General features: G+C 31.7%; 2 protein-coding genes across 10 annotated transcripts in view; one reads left to right on the forward strand and one right to left on the reverse strand.

Annotated features, from left to right (window-relative positions):
• The window catches only part of LOC142232929 (uncharacterized), a 48,662-nt gene extending 47,275 nt beyond the window's left edge, over nt 1-1,387 (reverse strand). The window contains exon 1 of the mRNA XM_075303657.1: nt 1,318-1,387. The gene's annotated coding sequence lies outside the window, so the exon portion shown is untranslated. The remainder of the gene's footprint in view (nt 1-1,317) is intronic.
• A 734-nt stretch (nt 1,388-2,121) lies between these two features.
• stv (BAG domain-containing protein starvin) lies at nt 2,122-20,032 on the forward strand. Of its 9 annotated transcripts, none has more exons than XM_075303655.1 (3): nt 2,122-2,137; nt 17,894-17,996; nt 18,069-20,032. In XM_075303655.1, exons 2-3 carry the CDS (start codon nt 17,918-17,920, stop codon nt 19,613-19,615), a joined length of 1,626 nt encoding a protein of 541 aa, XP_075159770.1. In that variant the 5' UTR covers nt 2,122-2,137; nt 17,894-17,917; the 3' UTR covers nt 19,616-20,032. The 9 variants fall into 9 exon arrangements, with proteins under 9 accessions (XP_075159770.1, XP_075159763.1, XP_075159765.1 ...); XM_075303648.1 differs by lacking the exon at nt 2,122-2,137 and adding exons at nt 3,855-4,555; nt 4,974-5,822 and having other exon boundaries at nt 17,894-20,032; XM_075303650.1 differs by lacking the exon at nt 2,122-2,137 and adding exons at nt 3,855-4,555; nt 5,045-5,822 and having other exon boundaries at nt 17,894-20,032.
• The last annotated feature ends 68 nt before the right edge of the window (nt 20,033-20,100 follow it).

A 20,100-nucleotide genomic window follows, 5' to 3' on the forward strand; every position in this document is an offset into this window, starting at 1 on the left:
CAAACTCTTAATTAAATGCATACTAAAGTGGGTCGAGAAAAATTATATGAGAAAAAAAATTATAAAATAAAAAAACGCTGCCTTAGCATACTAAACATTGGTTGCTATTTATGAGTTTTGTTAAAATTTTGACTTGTGGAAGATGGCAAAATAAAAATAACACTTCAGCTACCCCCAAAAAAGAAATTTTTTTAGTTCATGGAAATTAATTAATTTTAGTCCAATTTTGCCAAATGTGAGACAATTTTTCTTATTTTAATTATCCTTTGCTTACTTTAATGACGTGAACTAAAGATGTTAAAAACAAGTTTTATACAAATGAAGTACACAATTTTAGTAAATATGAAAATAGTTCATATTTCATGAAATGGGTGAAGTTTGCTGAAACAGAGTTCATAAGTTTCTCAAATGAGTATTTTTTTCTGTCTTGAACTTCATATAGTCCTAAAGACATAATATGTTTTAATTCCAATTTTTTCTTCCAAAATATGAAATTTTTTAAGACCAAAAAAATATATATTATTTTTAATAAATTTTTCTTAAATTTGAAAAAAAAAATCATTAACTTATTTGAAACATATTGCAATTACTAAAATATTTTAGTTAAAATTTTCTAGTATAAACCAACATCTTCTGTTATGGTGGGTTCTCCTTTTTCTGGGTGTATATGTCGCTTCCAAATTAAAGCTTGAGAAATCAAATCTGCCTATCGGCGTATGAGTATCCTATATTTGATTACAAATCTACTTAATTAAGAAATAAAACTTGAAGTTCGTGATGTAGCATCCTATTAATAATTTTTAATGGAACGACTATTCAAGTTTCATTTTTGGTCATACGATTACGGATAAATTAATTCTAAAAAAAATGTATTTTTTTATTTTTAGCTTTCTTTAAAGTAGAATTTCTTTGAAAAGAATTTGACTTTTTTTTAAATAAAATCATTCTTGATTTAAATTACTAAAAAAGTTATTTTATTTCTACACGAGTTCGAGTTTAGAAGATTAGTAACGCGACTAGGCAAATTTGTTTTAGTAAAAAACTTTGTTTCAAAGAAGAAAAATTGCTTTTTTTACGTGTATACATTAAGTAATAATGCCTTGTATCACAATATCAGTACAGATTATAAATATAACAATGTCTAATTAATACCACAGACACGTACTTCTTGAATTTGTTTTGGCATTAGAAAGTGAGTTAAACAAAATCAATACTCATGCCTTCGGTCATTATTGTGTAAATAATCGAATGTTAATTTTATGTAAACTTCCGCATGGTAGGAAAAAAAAAACATTGTACATGTGTAACCATACTTACACTAAAGCATGCTACTAGCTAGGCCCCCAATGCACTCTTGCGGAAGTCTGTGGTCATTGGGGAATCACATATATAGGATCCCATCAGGCAATGAACCCAACCATAATGTTAAATCGTATAGAGATACAGCATAAATATAAAAAACCCTATATGCAGAATTCAAATTATAAATCTACACTTAGAATATATGTCTTTCATACAAATTAAATAGTGTAAAATAATCAATTTATTAGATTGTTCCTTTTTAAAAGATCTTTTATCTTTGACATATATCTATGTACACCGAGATTATCCACATATTTTTGTGTGTTTGCTTTTAGTTTTTTTGTTTCATTTCTTCAAATATGTTCTGGTTTTTAAACGTTAGAAAATACAATAATTTTACGATTTTGATTTTGTTTTATATTTCACATTTGTCGTTTGGCCATCTTTCTTCACTTCACCACAATTCCCACGTTAAGTATCTATTTTTAAACTCTGATGTATATGTTTACAGAGAAACTGAGACAGAGAAAAATCATCAAGTGGCTCTCGTCAGTTAGGGGCCAAGAGCAGACACTTTTGATTTTTATTCTCATATTTTGTTTTACTGTACTCTTACTCTCTGATCAATTAAGAAAGAGCATAAAACCAAACTGTTTGGTAGGGGGTGAGGAAACGGAAAATGTGACACAGTATAATCGTCTTTATATATCAATCGTTCATTTGCTCGCTCAAACGTTGGGAGCAGCTGATGATAGCGATCATTCAATCAAACAAAAAGATTTTAAAAACGGCAAAAACGACGTCTCATAATCAATGAAGCGTCAAATTTAAGGAGGTGAGTGTGCATCTTTTGTGAAGCCATGTTTGAGAACAGTGGGCAATGTTAATAAATGATGACATTGATAAGAACAACTTGCAAACTAAAATCAGTCTGGAAGACCTATTTAATTATAACCTCGTTGGCATTTTCTCGAATTTATATATAATAATTTAAATTATTTTTAATCGAAATTGAATTTAATTTAATTCAAATTTCATACAGTTATATTTAAAACAAAATGGATTTGAAATCCCTTATTTATAAGGCAAATCTAGTTAAAGTGGATTTTGGAAGTGTAATGTGAATAAGGTATAACTTGAAATTAATATTGTATAATATAATTGCCTTTGTTTTAATTTATCTTAATTTTTAGCTTAATTATTTTATTATTTTTTGAAAATAGTAAATTTCGCTTTAGAGAAAATTTTAGTTTGTTGGTACACTCAGTGTAGACTTCACCAATCCAAAATGGCCGAAAAACATCAATCCTGTATGAGCTTTTACAAAATCAGCAAATATATATTTTCAGCAACAACAACTATTAATCCTAAGTATATTTTGTCTATGAAAATACCACATTTCCATTACAGTGATGTCAAAAATTCTTGTTTTCAACCCAATTCATTTGTGATTAATTGGTAAAAAATATTATTATATTATTTTTATATCCCATTTCCCATTTGTCCCCTGCCAGTCCACTGTATAGGTATTTCACAGTAGATAAATACGCGTGCCCTTCTAATACTTTCACAGATGTATGTACATATATATTTTCTTTGGATATTTTGGTGTGGGTGTGCGTGTGTTCTACATATGGTATTGGAGGCGCTTGTAATTCAGAATTTTCTCGTCGACGCTCGATGTTTCATACAAGGAATATACGTCAGAGTATAAAACACACATGAACGCACAGAAGCGCGGGGGTTGATTGCTTGAGATGCTCCAATGAAAATCAATCTCTCTCTTTAACAATCACTCAAGTGCCACCATTTAAGAAAAGGGTCCAACAAAGAGATTGAATGAAACAACTGATGTTAACAGGGTTGCCACTATTTTTAAAATAAATTTATCGTAAAGTTAAAACATCCCGAAATCCACGAAATTTTGCAATTGCAAGAATCGTTGGATTCATATGATCGTAACGATTATTCAATCAAGCAACAACCGTAATGATTGAAGCGTTAAGTTTATACAAGTGAGTATTTATTCATACGAACTCGGCTATAAGAAGTAGATCCCCTTTCACTAACCTAAAAAAGAATTGGGCAGCACTCATTGAAAAGAAAGAAGTTCACCACCTGTGGTTTCACAATGGACTGAAAAAATCTATGTAAATCTTAAAAAATCAGGCTGCCACTATACCTAACATAGGATTTGCAAAACATATATTAAAACATTCCAGAAAATCATATTTTAAAGAATACATATACCCGCTCATTATGACTATTAAATTAGAAAAATCATTTTGCTGGAGTAATTTAAATGGTATAATTTTTTCTAACTAAAAATTAATTCATCCTACAATCGCTAATATAGCTCACCAAAGACGACTGTGTAATTATTGAAATGGCATCACTGGTTGCCATATGTTAGTGACGACCCCCCATTAACAAATGGTGAGAGAGAGCAAGAAGCTAAAAGAGAAAATAGCTCAACACACATATGCTATATATTTTTTGGGGGCTCCTTAGTAAGCAATAGTAGCCATACCATAGAGTTAATCATTCAGTTTTACTAGTAACGTTGTAGCGAGTGGAGGTGATTTTTGAGAAGAGGAAATAAAACCTAATTTTGTTTTGTTATAAACGCGACGTGATACGGAATCCCAGAAGAAATATAGAAACAAGCAAAAACGAATTTTTATAAAAATAACAAATGTTTTGTTTTTTCTTATGGTTAGATGTTGGTATTGAGTATTAACAAAATACAAAAGCAAAAAACACTGGCTATATTTATTAACAATATAGGCCACACAGAATAAAGATAGACGACGGAATATAAGATCAAAACTTGAATTAAAGTGTAAAGTGTGTTAATGAAAGTGCATAAATATCAATAAATCGCTAATAACTTGCAGAGTATCGATTTGATTGAATGTGTATGTGAATAGTGAGTGACGTCATTACAAGCAACAATAAAAGCAAAAGCATATAGGCAGTGGATGTAGAAAAGCAGCATTTAGCACATCCAAAGGCAATAAGAAACAAGTTTGATTTTCAAAACAGCATTAAAATTATAATTTGGCATTTGAGATAAGAGGCCATAACGATAAAGATCTCCAATTTGAACAAACAAATTTAATAATAAAAAAAACGAAAAAGAAAATTAAGATAGTTATAAAAACTGCACAGCAACTGAGTGTTAATGCTTTTTTAAAAGATATTGTGCCACACCACGAATTACGAATTTCTGCAACGTCACACAATTGTCAAGGTGAAATCAATGCAAGCTCATTAACGGCAACACCATTAAAGACATCAACCTTCATCCATCTTCTCTCCTACGCAAAAAACAGTGGACAACGTATAAGTTGTATATCATTTTCGGATTTTTATCTTTCATCGTCCAGTGTACACACGTTCGCTTTAATTTTCGTAAAATAAACCAAAACGAAATTTTGTAGTCTCAAAAGGAAAAAAAACAAATATTTTTTAAGAAAAAATTGTTTTAATTTTAAACGGAGAAAATCGCAAACAAGACGGCTCATACACAAACACACACACACACATATACGTCCATACATAACTCGAAGAATCGTTCGCATTCGGTACTAAACCAATTTACGATTATACAATACTCTCGTATCCATTAAATCTATCATTCTTTCTCCCGCTCTCATTGTTGGCAAAAGAAATTTCTTTAAGAGACTCGGATACACCAGAGAATTTGGTCAAACGGTCAAGCGAATCTTTTTGTTCCTAGAATTTTCCACCGACATTTCAATAAGGCAAACATTAAGAAAGCGGAAGGCAGGCAGTCAGGCGCTAAACAACAATCACACATATTTGCCGAGTAAAACGAGCAAAACAAACGGTCAATAAGACGAATACAAACGGCCAACAGTGTTACCCCTTTGTTGCTGGCAATAAAATACGAAGAGGAAACGACATACATTGAAATAGGGATACAAGAGGCGAAACAATAACCAACACTCTCATAAATTCAAGAAAATTCTAACGGTCAACGGAAGGAATTTTAAATAGAAAAAATACAATAAAAACAATTGAAATAAACGATTTAATTCAAGGATTATACAACCATCTTTATTAGATCCTCTTTAAATAATAGACTGGCTCCGGGACTTAACCTACCCAGAATTACAAAGCAAAACAAAATCATCCATTGCAAATTAAAGTGATTCAGAAGAAAAACAAACATTGGAGACTAATTAACAACAGCCATGAAACCTACTGTGATAGCCAATGCTAATGCATCAGCATCTACCGGTGCGGGACCCAATAATGCCCCCAATGGCGGTATTACCATACCAATTAACCATGATTATCACAACCCCCAGCCAACACAGTCACAACATCCCCAATATCATCAAACACAGGGCCAGCAGCATTATGTAGGTGGAGATCCACACTCCACTGCATATGGGTCACCGGGAAATCAGGCTAGAGTTCAACAACAACAACATTATGCCCAGCCACAGCAGCCACATCCCCAACAACAGCAAATTCCAGCACACTTTCAGGTTAGTAGCTCAACAACAACAGCAAAGTATATTGCTAAGTGAAATGCTAATTATAAATGGCCGGAACGCTTCCCTACCCCCCGCCACCAGAGAGTGTAAATGGCCACCTTGTTCTTCTCGAACCTATGATGCAATAAAACAATGCTTTCTCAAGGTCATTGTTACCATGTAAAGTAACTAAAAACAATTCCAAAATACGTGAGAGAGAAAAAGTTTTCCGAGACTAGTTTTTGTATTTTTTTTTGTATTTCGTTGTTTTTATTTGCTTTTGTTAAATGCTATGATGCGTGAAGGTCGTTCGTTGGACGTTTTACAAAAAATAAACAAACCAATGGGAAGCAACACACATAGCATACAGCAAAAGCAAACACTATGTTAAAAGCATTTGACTCGCGACATCAGTCAGGAGGCATCTATCCAATGGATCCACTCAGCCATATGATCATTACACATGAAGGAAACACATATTTCTCCCCAGTCTTCTGAGAGAGTAACGTAGAGATGAGCACGTGACGAGTGAAATTGTCGTGACCCATAGACGAGTTGTGTAGTTGTCACGAGAGAATAGTATGCAAGAGAGAAAGTTTGATTTCGTATAGGGAGACGATTTGCAAATCCCTTAGAAAAGTTTGATTCAGTAACGACACCATGTCACTCCATCTTGCTGAAGGGTCAGTGCGCAACCTATTTCTTGAGTACTCTGTCTATTATAGGCTATCTGCTTTCACTTCTCATTATTGTGTAATCTCCAATCTCCAAAGATAATATAAACAAACAAAAACGATTTCGCAATGAATGTGTTGTTTGATTTAATCTCCTATCCAAACAATATTTGAAATTGCATTCCAAAGCAAATATAAATATACAAACCTCCTCCGTATTATTAATTTAAATACTTGAAATATACGTGTCCACTGTATCGATAATTTCTTGGAAAAAAACATGAGCAAACAAATAATATTTTTCCGCCCACATTTTTTTAAATATATTTTTTTATTTACTTCAATTTGGCGTAGTAAGCACCTACGAAATTAATATACAAATGAAGAACAAAGCCTATATGAAAATTCTTACGAGGCGTAAAAGTATTTCAAAGCTAACATGGATCAGGGTATGGTCACACTAGACAAATATTTGACCAAAATGAGTGTCAAACTTCTTTCCAGGACCATTTTTGAAATTACTGGATATCGTTTTTGGAAAATACTTCTATCGTTGTGTTATATACCCAATATGTCCTGGAAATGGGGTTTAGTTGGACTGTGAAGGCGAATTCATTTTTGATTACAGTGTGACCATACCGTTAGTCGAATAGACTGGGCGAATAAGTGAATTTAAAGTGAATTGTATCGAATTAAATTTAATGGAAATTAAAATTAATGGCAAATAAAATCATTTTCTTTACCCTAATAATTTTGTGCGTACGTTAGTTAAATGAATTGAAAAAAAAACGGGAAAAATTATACACACATGAAGCATAAAAATGTACTAAATTCGTACTTCTCCCAAAATAGTTCATTATTTATTTAAATTTTGCTACAAATGCGCCCATCTTGAACTTCCTATGGCACTAAAGATATTATTGCAATTTCTTTTTCAATACTTATTTTTGTGAAATTGACGTGATATCAGCGTTTTAGTACTGTTTAGTTAAAATTTTCTTAAAATAATCTAAATTTTTCTAAAATTAACCAAAATTTTTCACTTGGTGGGTTCACTATTTTTCAGTACATTTCTTCACAATTAAAGACAAAATTAATAGAAATTTGTTAATTAAAAATTAAAATCATTAAAAAAATTTCCAATAATTTTTTAAATGACTTTTTCCTCCGAGTTTGATTAAAAAGTTAATTGAATCATTTAAATTTTTTAATTAAAAAAGTTTTCAGCTTCAATCAACTTTTTAACTGGAAATATTTTGGTGATATTTTTCTGTGTAATTTAAAAAAAAATATAACAAATATTTGCTACACACATAAAAATTTCACAAAAATTTTTCCAATTAAAATTTTAATTGAGTTTTAAAAAATATTCAATTAAAAATATAATTGATTCAACAAAAAACCAAAAATCAATCACAAAAATAATAGTATCAATTAATTTTTTAATTGATACTATCATTTCTGTGATTGAAGACATTTCAATTAAAAATTAATTGGATCAATTAATTTCGAGATTGAATCAGAAAAAACATTTTTTTGTGTGTAGTGTTATTATTTATGCCACTATGCTGAAACAACGCTCAAACAATATTATTTACTTCGCATGTTAACTCAAAAAAAAAAAAATATCTTTAACTACTGAATTTTCTCCAACCATTTTTCCCCAACTTCTTCTTGGTGTAAAGTGAATTATGTCACCTCATTCATTTACTTTTGTATTAGATCATTAATTATTTAACGTTCTACAGTATTTGCTTTGTTGAGTTTTCTTTATCGCTGTCTTATAAATCCCTATATATATTTTTCTTTATATCAATAAAATTATCGTTATACCATAGCAATTCTTTTTTGTATGAACGATAAGATTCTAAACAGTATATGATAGAAAAAGTGATAAAGAATCGAGTAGTTTTTTTGTTTTCAAGATTAGATAGACATTATAAAGTTACAGGTATTTTGCTAGAAATTAAAATATGTTATGTATTCATATTTCACAAACATAGCTTAAGAAACAATTGATAATAACCTTATCAAAGAGTGTGGTTAGATTAAACCACTAAAAAACAAGTATTGACTAGAAAAAGAATTTCCAGCATCGATTCGGCATCATTTCTACGGATTTGATGCTGCTTCATTCCCCGAAAAAAAAAGAGTTTTCTTTTCTGAGGAATGAAGTTTCAGACAACGGAGGTTTTATTTTGGAATTAATAAATTTAAACTTTCAAAAAAACTTAAAAGGATGAGAGATTTCAGTCGTTGCCATAAAATCCGATTTATTTGATCTTAAAGAAAATTCATAATAACAAAGGGAAACTATTTGTCTTAAATTTCGTTCCAGAGGAAAGTATTTTTTCGTACCTTTCGAAACCTATTTTTCACGCACAAAGTCTTTGCATTTTTATTTGATTTTTAAATTTATTATGCCATTATCAAAAAAGGTTTTCTATGTGAATTAAAAATTCATGACTTGGAAAGACTTTCCAATGTTGTTTGCTGGGTATTTCTATATCATTTATAATAGAGCTAGTATCTACATTAAACGTTTGGTTCCACATTGTGGGTGTTTGACCGTCCCAAAAAAAAGTTTGTGCCACTATTTTTACTACACTCAAAAAAAAGTGAACTCTCTATTTCACTAAAGGCAATTTAACTTTATTTTAGTTCATAGAAATATTATGTTTGGAGAAAGTTTTCTTTACTCTAATACATTTTTGTGTACGTTAGTTAAATTAACTAAACCCGAGGACAAAAATGTACTCAAATGAAGCATAAAGATTAACTAAATTTGTGTCTTCCACAAAATAGTTCAGAATTTCTTTAAATTTGTACATTTTACCAAAAATGCGTCCATCGTGAACTTCGTATGTCACTAAAGACATTCTTGCAATTTTGAACTCCAAGTTTTTTCTTCAAACTACAAAATTTTCTTTAACAAGTGAAAAAACTTAGTTATGTCTAATAAATTTTCTTGTATTTGTCGAAAAATATTTACTTATTTTTATGACATCGGCGTGATGCCAACGTTTGTAATACTGTTATTTAAAATTTTCTACAAATATTCAAAATTTTCTAAAATTAACCGAAAGTTTTCTTCCTGGTGGGTTCACTGTTTTTTCAGTGTATACACTAAACTACTTAACTAATATAATTTTGGTTCGCGTGCTCTAATTTTTTCTTAATAACGGCATTAGATACGGGGACATTCATTCATTCAAAACTCATTGATTTTTATATCAAATGCTATTCGTATTTTTAGCCCAGGTGCACTGAAAAAAATATTGTCGTGAGACCAAAGAATTCATGTCTTTAAAATACGAATGCAAATTTTTCTTAGAATAGAAGACGCATTTCTCTAATATAAAGCTTTTTTCCTTGTCCAAAAGTCGATAAACTTTTCAATGAAGTCGTATTGTCCTTATAATTAAGTGATTTGACTTAAAAATGGGTATCATAACATGAAAGAAAAAATGTTTGGGCTAAGGTCAATTTGACTTTAATAATTCAGAAAAATTCTTTAAAATTAATGAAATTGTCTTTAAATTTGTTGTCTTTTTGCATCTTGACTACAAAGCAAAAAAATCGTTCAAAAATAGGACATGTTTTCCAACACTTTATTTTAAAGACGTTTTTACTTGAAACATAGCATAACTTCTACTGGAAGTCGAGGCTAAATGTAGAAAATAAAGTTGTCAATAACTCGTTTTTAAAGGACTTTGGTATTATATGAAAAAAAAGCTGAAAGACGAAAAATTAAAATTTGCTTCCTAGAAGTAAGTATACAAAACCCAAATTTAAAAGAGAATTGTGTCTTTATCCTTACTTGAATTCTCCGCTTCTTTGGCTCGGAATCAATACCAAAATTGTTAAAGTAGAGGCAAAATCTTTGGAACCTTTGAAAGCCGAATTTATGGCAAACATTTGTCTCTAAACCTATTTTAATTGTTTTTTTTTTTTTTTTTTGAGTCAAAAGAAATCTTTGATTGTTTCAAAGTTCTTTGCTCGGAAAAAAATCTTTGAATGGAGATTTTGTTAAAAATATATTATTAGCCCGGGTCATATAAGAATTATCTCAAGATGTCAAGATTGTATTTCTAAACTAAATTTTGTCAAAATTGTATTTCTATAGAAAAATTTGTCAAAATGTTATTTCTATAGAAAATTTTTGCAAAATTGTATTTCTATAGAAATTTTTATGCAAAATTTTATTTCTATGGAAATTTTTTGCAAAATTTTATTTCAATAGAAAATTTTATTTCTATATAAATTTTTTTGCAAAATTTTATTTCAATAAAAAATTTTGTCAAAATATTATTTCTATAGAAATTTGTCTTTCTATAGAAAATTTTTGTCAAAATGTTTTTTCTATAGGAAAATAAAAATATAAAAAAAAAATGTAAAAAATTACCTTGCCATAAATATTCAATAAAATATATAAATTTCTCTAGCCTAACAACAATAAAATATGCATGTTTTGTTGAATCTAATTACGCATGCTTCTTATGGACGTTGTAAAAACACAAAGATAGTGATTTCCGAAACCTTTGATACCCGCTCTCTTGCTCTTTTGTCGTGGCCTTCTCTTTTGGTTAATGTAGTATTTAAACGTCACACTATTTAGATGACGAATAATTTTGTTTATGCCTATTATTCATCCATCTAAAGTACACCAGAAAAGCATTCGGAATGGTGGGTTTACTTTGAAACGTTCTTGTCAATTTTTTGTGTTTGGGTAGACGTCGTCATTCTTGCCGATTTTGTGTTAGTACGTGGATGGTAGGATAGCTAAAAATTTTTGTTAATATTCTACGAGCAAAAATGAGAAATAATCAGTAACGAAATTCAAACAGACCTGACGTACATACACTGAGGGTGTAAATAGTGAAAAATAAAAACATATCATGGACACAAAAATTCAAAATTATTTGCTTATGTTATTCAATATAAAATTGAAAGTTGTAGATAGCATCTGGTATGGGAAGTGTTGTCTGCGTTTAGTTTACCATATGTTTTACACTCAAAAAAAAGTGAACTCTCTATTTCACTAAAGCCAATTTAACTTTATTTTAGTTCATAGAAATATTATGTTTGGAGAAAGTTTTCTTTACTCTAATACTTTTTTGTGTACGTTAGTTAAATTAACTAAACCCGAGGAAAAAATATACTCAAATGAAGCATAAAGATTAACTAAATTCGTGTCTTCCACAAAATAGTTCAGAATTTCTTTAAATTTGTACATTTTACCAAAAATGCGTCCATCGTGAACTTCGTATGTCACTAAAGACATTCTTGCAATTTTGAACTCCAAGTTTTTTCTTCAAACTACAAAATTTTCTTTAACAAGTGAAAAAACTTAGTTATGTCTAATAAATTTTCTTGTATTTGTAGAAAAATATTTACTTATTTTTATGACATCGGCGTGATGCCAATGTTTGTAATACTGTTTAGTTAAAATTTTCTACAAATATTCAATATGTTCTAAAATTAACCGAAAGTTTTCTTCCTGGTGGGTTCACTGTTTTTTCAGTATTTTTCGGTTATAGTATTTTCTCACAGCTTAATTATCCAGTTCTGAAACAAACCAATTGTTATAGATTTTGAACATTTTAACAAAATAAAATTTTTGGTTTTTTGGGCAACACTGTTCAAGTGTCACTAATCAACTACTCTCTCGTTTAATGAATTCGGTGATAAAAGCCAAACGTATAAATGGGCGTTCAATTATTAAGTGTAAATAAACAATTAGCATAAAGAATCATGTCATCTCACTATATGACAACGCGTCACAACAATTTAGGCGATATATCTCAATGCGTAACCCATGAATACGTGTGTAGGTACATTTTGTTTACTGCATATCGACGAATTATTTGGTACATTATCATAAACAATTTAATCAGGAAATCTGCCCACATTCCAAACAAACAAAAAAGTAGGTTCATTTGTTTAAACCAAAGTACACTACAGAAAATATAACATAGATCCGAAAATATGATCTTAAGGCCATGACCCGTTATTTTACATAAAGTAGGAACTCATCTTTATTTATATTATTTTTTTTTTACCTATTATGCAGTTGAAGTGACACAGGCCCGCCCGCCAACAGCATTTATTGATGCATACCATTTTGCCAAATTTGTAAATGAATCATTTTTCATTTTCACGTCAAAAAAGTTAATCAGCGAGCGGATAAAGGAATTTTCTTTGTCTGACGCCAGATGAAATATAAAATTAATTTTATAGATACGAATATGGATATAGTATGCATATGAGGATGGTCGACTATATATACAAATATAAATTCGTTCTTGTGAAATAAATTGGTACGATATATGTGGAAATATTAAAGGTGGAAATATACAAATAATATGCCAGAAGTCGTTGTCTGTGATCAATTTGTCGTATAATGTCTCATATGAATACGTGGACTCCATTCATTACATACATAGGTCGGTTTATTTAATTTATATTCCAAAATTTCGATTAATCCGTCCATCATGCCAAAAAAGTGAGAAAGAACCTAATCATCTTCAATCAAATTGTTTTAAATTTAAAGAAAAAACAAAACACATTTTCAAGGTGATTTTCATAAAAGATCTCTGCTTTTACATAGACTTTCTTCCATACAAAGAAAAATAAAAATGTTTCTATTAAAAAAATATATGCAATTAAATAAATCAAAACAAATGTGTTCAATTAAACATAAAATTGAACAGAAACTATGAATACAACAGAAAGGTCAACGAATTATATGTGTCACATATTCAAATAAAAAATTTAATTGTTTCAATTATTTTATTTGTTATCAATTAAGATTTTAAATTAAATCCTCGAGTAAAAATTGATAGATCTAATTTGATACGATTAGATATGAGTAGATCCGAAAATTGTAATATCTAATCATATCTAATTACTATGAAATTAGATCTGACCAGATCTCAATATTGACCTTAATCTTATGTCTTAGATATAACTATATCTATCCCCATATATAATTTGATCTGATGTTGGGCCTCGTCAAATATGGAATTATATGTAATTAAATCTAGTTCTGTCTCATCATATCTAGGTAAATTCGTTTAGATATAAAGGGGCTAATTTTGAGATCTAATCATATCTAATTAGGTCCCCCAATTTTTACACGGGTCAATTATTTTTTTAATTGTCGTTGTTAATTGATACGATCATTTTTCAGAAAGAAGCAGAAGCAGTTTCAATTACAAATCAATTACGCTGGTGATTGAAATAAAAATTTTGTTTTCTTTTTTTGTTAAATATCATATACTACCACAACGTACCAAATATCAACCAGATCGGATGAATTTTGCTTCTCCAAAAGGCACCGGAGGTCAAATCTGGCGATCGGTTTATATGGGAGCTATAGGAACCAATTCCTGCATGGTTGTTGGATACCATATTCTAACATCACGTACCAAATTTCAACCGAATGGGAAGAATTTTGCTCTTCCAAGGTGCTCCGGAGGTCAAATCTGGGGATCGGTTTATATGGGGCCTATATATAATTATGGACCAATATCGACCAATTTTTGCATGGGTGTTTGAGGCCATATATTAACATCACGTACCAAATTTCAACTGAATCAGATGAATTTTGGTCTTCCAAGAGGCTCCGAAGGTCAAATCTGGTGATCGGTTTATATGGGGGCTATATATAATTATGGACCGATATGGACCAATTTTTGCATGGTCATTAGAGACCATATACTAACATCATGCACCAAATTTCAGCCGGATCGGATGAAATTTGTTTCTCTTAGAGGCTCTGCAAGCCAAATCGGGGGATCGGTTTATATGGGGGCTATATATAATTATGGACCGATGTGGACCAATTTTTGCATGGTTGTTAGAGACCATATACTATCACCATGTACCAAATTTCAGCCGGATCGGATGAAATTTTCTTCTCTTAGAGGCTCCGCAAGCCAAATCGGGAGATCGGTTTATATGGGGGCTATATATAATTATGGACCGATGTGAACCAATTTTTGCATGTTTGTTAGAGATCATATACTAACACCATGTACCAAATTTCAGCCGGATCGGATGAAATTTGCTTCTCTTAGAGGCCTCGCAAGCCAAATTTGGGGGTCCGTTTATATGGGGGCTATAAGTTAGCGTGATTTCAACAGACGGACGGACATGCCCAGATCGACTCAGAATTTCACCACGACCCAGAATATATATATACTTTATGGGCTCTTAGTTCAATATTTCGATGTGTTACAAACGGAATGACAAAGTTAATATACCCCCCATCCTATGGTGGAGGGTATAAAAATGCAAGAACATACATACGAGTATGAATGTTACATTTTAATTATTTTGCAAAATACACCCAGAAAAAAGTGAACCCACCATGAAAGAAAATATAGGTTTATATTAGAAAATTTTAACTAAAATATTTTAGTAAATTAAAAACCATACAAATAAGTTAATAGTTTTTCATCAAATTACAGAATATTTATTAAAAATACTAATTTTTTTCTGTTGTTTAATAAATTTCCTTATTTTGAAAGAAAAAATTGAAATTAAATTTTTTTAAAATTTGTTTAGCTCTATATGAAGTTCAGGATAGACACAGTTTAAGAAAAATTTACTCATATGAGAACCTTATGAACTCACTTTAAGCAATTTTTAGGAAAATATTAACTATTTTAATATTTAGTAAAATTGTGTACTTCATTTGTATAAACATTTTTTCTCATTTTTAGTTAACGTCATAAGAAACACATAAGAAAAAATTTCTCACGTATGGCAAAATTGAACGAAAATCAAACAAATTTTCATGAACTAAAATAGAGATAGATATAAAACTCGATATCAAATGTTCTCTCTGTAAGATCCAGGCCGAATAAACTTAGGTTTAATTGCTTTAGATGTACTCTTGGATTCAAAGTAAAATTGTCATTAGGGTTTCGCATTTTCTTTATTTTATTGGCATACAACCAATGTTAGCCATAATTTGGTTTATATTTTATTTGTGTGTTACAATTCCTAGAAGAACTTTTATTACTGTAAATTACGTCCCTATTCAGCTTTATTTGTTTTTGAACAATAGCCGTTTACCACAGCCAGATTGATTGGTTTGTGGCAATTTCATAGTTAAATACGCACGTCTCAACGTTTACAAGATATGATCCCAACATCCGTCACCACAAAAAATCAATAAACAATTTCCTAGAATGTTACACACACAAGAAAGAGGAAAAAATCAGCCAACCCAATATGGATGAACAATAAACCACAGCCTACACTAAAATTAAAAATCATTATAATGTTACACGTAGGTATATAAAATGGTATAAATTATTTAATGAAGTTTTTTACACATTTATATTTTTACGAGGGCTATACTAAAATTTGGTGATTTAGTCAAGAAATAAACAAAATTTTCTTTTTTTCTCGATTTAATCCAAGAAACACCTCGATTTCGTGGGTTTGTAGATAATTAGGGTACACAGAAAAAATTTCACGAAAATTTTTCCAATTAGTCTTAATTGAGTTTTAAAAAATATTTAATTAAATATGTAATTGATTCATCAAATTTTTAATTAAAACAAAAATCAATCACAAAAATTAATAGTATCAAATAATTTTTTAATGGGATCTATAAATTTTTTAATTGACTTTGATGCTATCATTTCTGTGATTGAAGACATTTCAATTAATTGGATCAATTAATTTCGTGATTGAATCAGAAAAAAATGTTTGTGTGTAGGTACTACGTTATTGTTTCGCAGTGTAAATTAGCATGTTCAGAAAAGGTTGTATGCAAAAATTTTTTATTTATATTCGGGAATAATTTCCATGAAGTAAAAAAGTTAAATTGACATTTTTGAAATTTCAACCTGGCAATACTATTGAGATATTCTGGATAGTTTAATTTATACATTTTTAAATTATTTGTTTTTTTAATTCAATTTCATATTGACGTCGTTGATTGGGTGCACTGGTATCGTTTAGTTTTATCACAAAATGCATTTGTAGTGCATTTTATTTTTTCATTTATTTCGTGGCGATCGAACACAGTGATTGTTTTTACTTAACCCGCAACGTATGGGGACGACGACGCAGACGACCTGTATTGTTTGAGTGGCTTTTAAATGGTTGTGTTGTTGCGGCTTTTGTTTTTGCTTTAATTTTTTCACTTTAAAACTTTTTTGTTTTTCGTTTAGTTTTTGTTAGTGGCGATTATGAAGTGAATCATTGCTAAAAATATTTGGATTCGTTGGCTGGCTGAGTGACTGGCTGGCTAGCTGGCTGGCTGGCTGGCTGATTGACTGAGTTTCTGCATGTGGGCCGCAGCACTTGTTTCCCCCCTATTTAGAGATTTTTCAAATGATCAATTCAAAGAGAGTACAAGAGTTGCTCTCTCTCTCCCCATCTCTCTCTCTCTCTATTTCTCTACTACACTTGAATCTCTAAATAAAAGCGTCTAATGTAATTAACTTAGTAGAAACTCTTGTATGAAATAGAACAATGTCATTGTATCCATTTCATGTTTGTATATAAATTTCCGATAATTACACTATTATACAATATTGTTTAAATTAGGAGATGATATAATTTTGCATTCTTTGCTCGCTCATTATTAGAACTGGAAATGCCTAGTGTGTGCATTCGATGTTTTTTTTTTTCTCAAATGAAAAGAATTTAATATCAAAGTAATATGCCGCATTTGCACACCCAAAAAAATTTACACCCAATAAAAACGTGAACCCACCATAAAAGAAAATTTTGGAAAATTTTAAGTGCAAAAGTTTTCATATTGCAAATAAGTTAATACTTTTTGTCAAATTCAAGAACATTTATTAAAAGTAATAAAAAAGTTTCTGTTGTTTAAGAAAATTTCATATATGTTATTGAAAGAAAAAATTGGATTTCAAAATTTTCTTAAATGTCTTTAGCGCTGTACGAAGTTCAAGACATGTACAATTTTAGTAAAATCTAGTAATTTGAGGGACTTATGAATTCAATTTAGGCAAACTACTCCCATTTTAGGAAAATATGAACTATTTTATTTTTTAGTAAAATTCAAATCTTCTTCTTATGTTTAGTTCACATCATTAAAGTTAGCAAAAAAGTATTCAAATAAGGAGCATTTGCTCACATTTAAATAAAATTTACTAATCTTCATGGACTAAAATAAAGTTCAGTTGTCATTAGCGCCCCATGTTTTGAGTGTTCAATTCAGAAATTTTTAACTAAACTATGTTTACATTGTTCTTGCATAGCAAATATATTACCGCAGGATAAAAATAATGCTGCTTCATTTTGTGGAATTTTATTCCACCCCCAATCAATATTCCAGTTCCGCCATTTTAGCATATGCTACCTAGAATTTTTCCTTCATTTTCTAACGATAACCATTTTCAATATTTTTCTCCACAGCAGGACTTTGATTTCGATCCCGATATGGGAATGGACATGTTCCCACGCAGCCGTATAGGACGCATGGCTCATGATCCATTTGCCGACCCGTTTGGCGCCTCACGTAAGCGTAGTAGTTTACATGATCCCCAATTTCATTCTGATGTTTTTTCTCGTTATTTTGATGATGATCCAGACTTTGGCTTTCCCCAATTCAACTCGTTGGGTCGCCGGCGAGTGAATAATCCCCATCAAGACGATGACTTCTTCAATCGTTTGCCCACCGAATTTCGCCAATATATACCAGAGGGCTTTGGTCATCGTCGTGGACCAGCCACTGGCGCTGCAATGCCTGGTACACCGGGCTCACCCAGTATGCATCCGCAGCAACAACAACAACAGCCACCACCACAACAGATGCCAGCTCATTACTATCAGACAATGCCGCCGCAATCGCCTTCGAAAAATGTTTGCGATGCAGCCATACAAACAGAGGATCCAAATTCTGGACGTTCTGAAGTGGATCATGCTGTAAATGTTGACAATCTAAATCAACATGGTTTACGCAATACCATGGATATGGGAGTTAAGTCGGCAACTGAAAATGATTCGGCCGGCATGAGATCACATTCGGCACCACCCAATGAGCCTCTACAACAAAAGCATGTCTATCAACAGCAGCAACAAATTCCCGTTAATGGACAACGTCAGACACCCCCTGTACAGGCTCAGACTCAGCAGAGTGGACGTCCCCAGTTCGGAACACAAACACATCCGCAACAGAAACAACAGACACCACCACCACAGACACCTGGAGGTTCCTACATACGTACCATACCCATATTTGTGGAGGGACGATCAGAGCCCATAATCAACAATAAAGAAATACCCAATCAACATGCAGCTCCATCGGCCACAGCTAGAGCTTATACTCCGCCAAAACAACAGCAATATCCACAGTCACCTTTCCAATTTCCACAACCTCAACAACAGCAGCAGCAACAACACCGTCCAACACCACTGAATACTCAAACCCAACAGCAACCACAGCCACAGCAACAAACACAGGCCAGTGGTTTACCACCTCAAACTCCCCATACAGTGGACTCCATCAATAAAATCCAAGATATTCAACGTGATGTCCTAGAACTTATGTCCTGCGTGGAGAAATTCACTGGCACTCGCTCTGACAAGGAATATGCCTATTTGGACGAGATGCTGACCCGAAATCTTTTGAAGTTGGACAACATTGATACCAATGGCAAGGAGAGTATACGCTTGGCACGCAAAGAAGCCATTAAATGTATACAAGCATCCATAAATGTCTTGGAGGCCAAGGCCGAAGAAAATACCAGGGCAGCTGAAGGTAATGGCGTAACATCAGCTTCCACAGAAAACCCCCAGAAAAGTTCTTCAGGTGCAAAAGTAACCAAAGATTCTTCCCAAACCAAAGTACAAAAATCGGAAGAACCTCTAGATGCCAATAAAGAGAATCCTCAGAAAAGCTCTTCAGATGCAAAAGTAACCAAAGATTCTTCACAAACCAAGATGGAACAGCCTGAAGAACCTGTAGATGCCAATAAAATCCAAGAGCCCATACCACTGCCACCGCCCGAGGGTATGGTTGCGGAAAGTAAAAATGAAACATCAGCAACAAAAGGAGAAACCGCCGAAAACTCTGCTGTTTCCTCAGAGGCAAAGTCTGATGCTGAAAATCCCATCGTTCCCGCTGAAACTAAATGATGACCCGAGAGAAAGTACCAGAAAACCATAACCAGCAGTAGCTCCTATCGGAAAGCAACTTATAAAACTACAATTTCTAAGCAATCTCACAGACACCCTGAAAACCTTAAAGCCTTGAGTGATCCCAAAGCCTTGGACTTTAGGCCAAACGCTTAACGAAACTGTGGCTTCCACCCAGATAAGAAAACATCTACAGTGGATTTTGGTTGATTTCCCCAGTGGAAGCATGTTGGCGCTTTCGGATCTTAAATCTAAATCTATGTTCTTAACCAAAAGAAAAAAACAACCCCACTATTACTTATGTATTTGTAAAGCTATGTATACAAAAAATCTGACTTAAGTGTTTAATAATATGAACTCACCTCACTTAGCTCTCGCTCTAATAAAATCTCCCCTTGCATCTACTTGTATCAGTAATATGTAGTCTTACTCAGAGGATGAAGCCGGCCTCTTAGTTGTGGAGGTGAAATATGGCAATTTTTATC

This window comes from Haematobia irritans, chromosome 4, assembly GCF_050003625.1.
Source record: "Haematobia irritans isolate KBUSLIRL chromosome 4, ASM5000362v1, whole genome shotgun sequence".
Lineage (NCBI taxonomy): Eukaryota > Metazoa > Arthropoda > Insecta > Diptera > Muscidae > Haematobia > Haematobia irritans.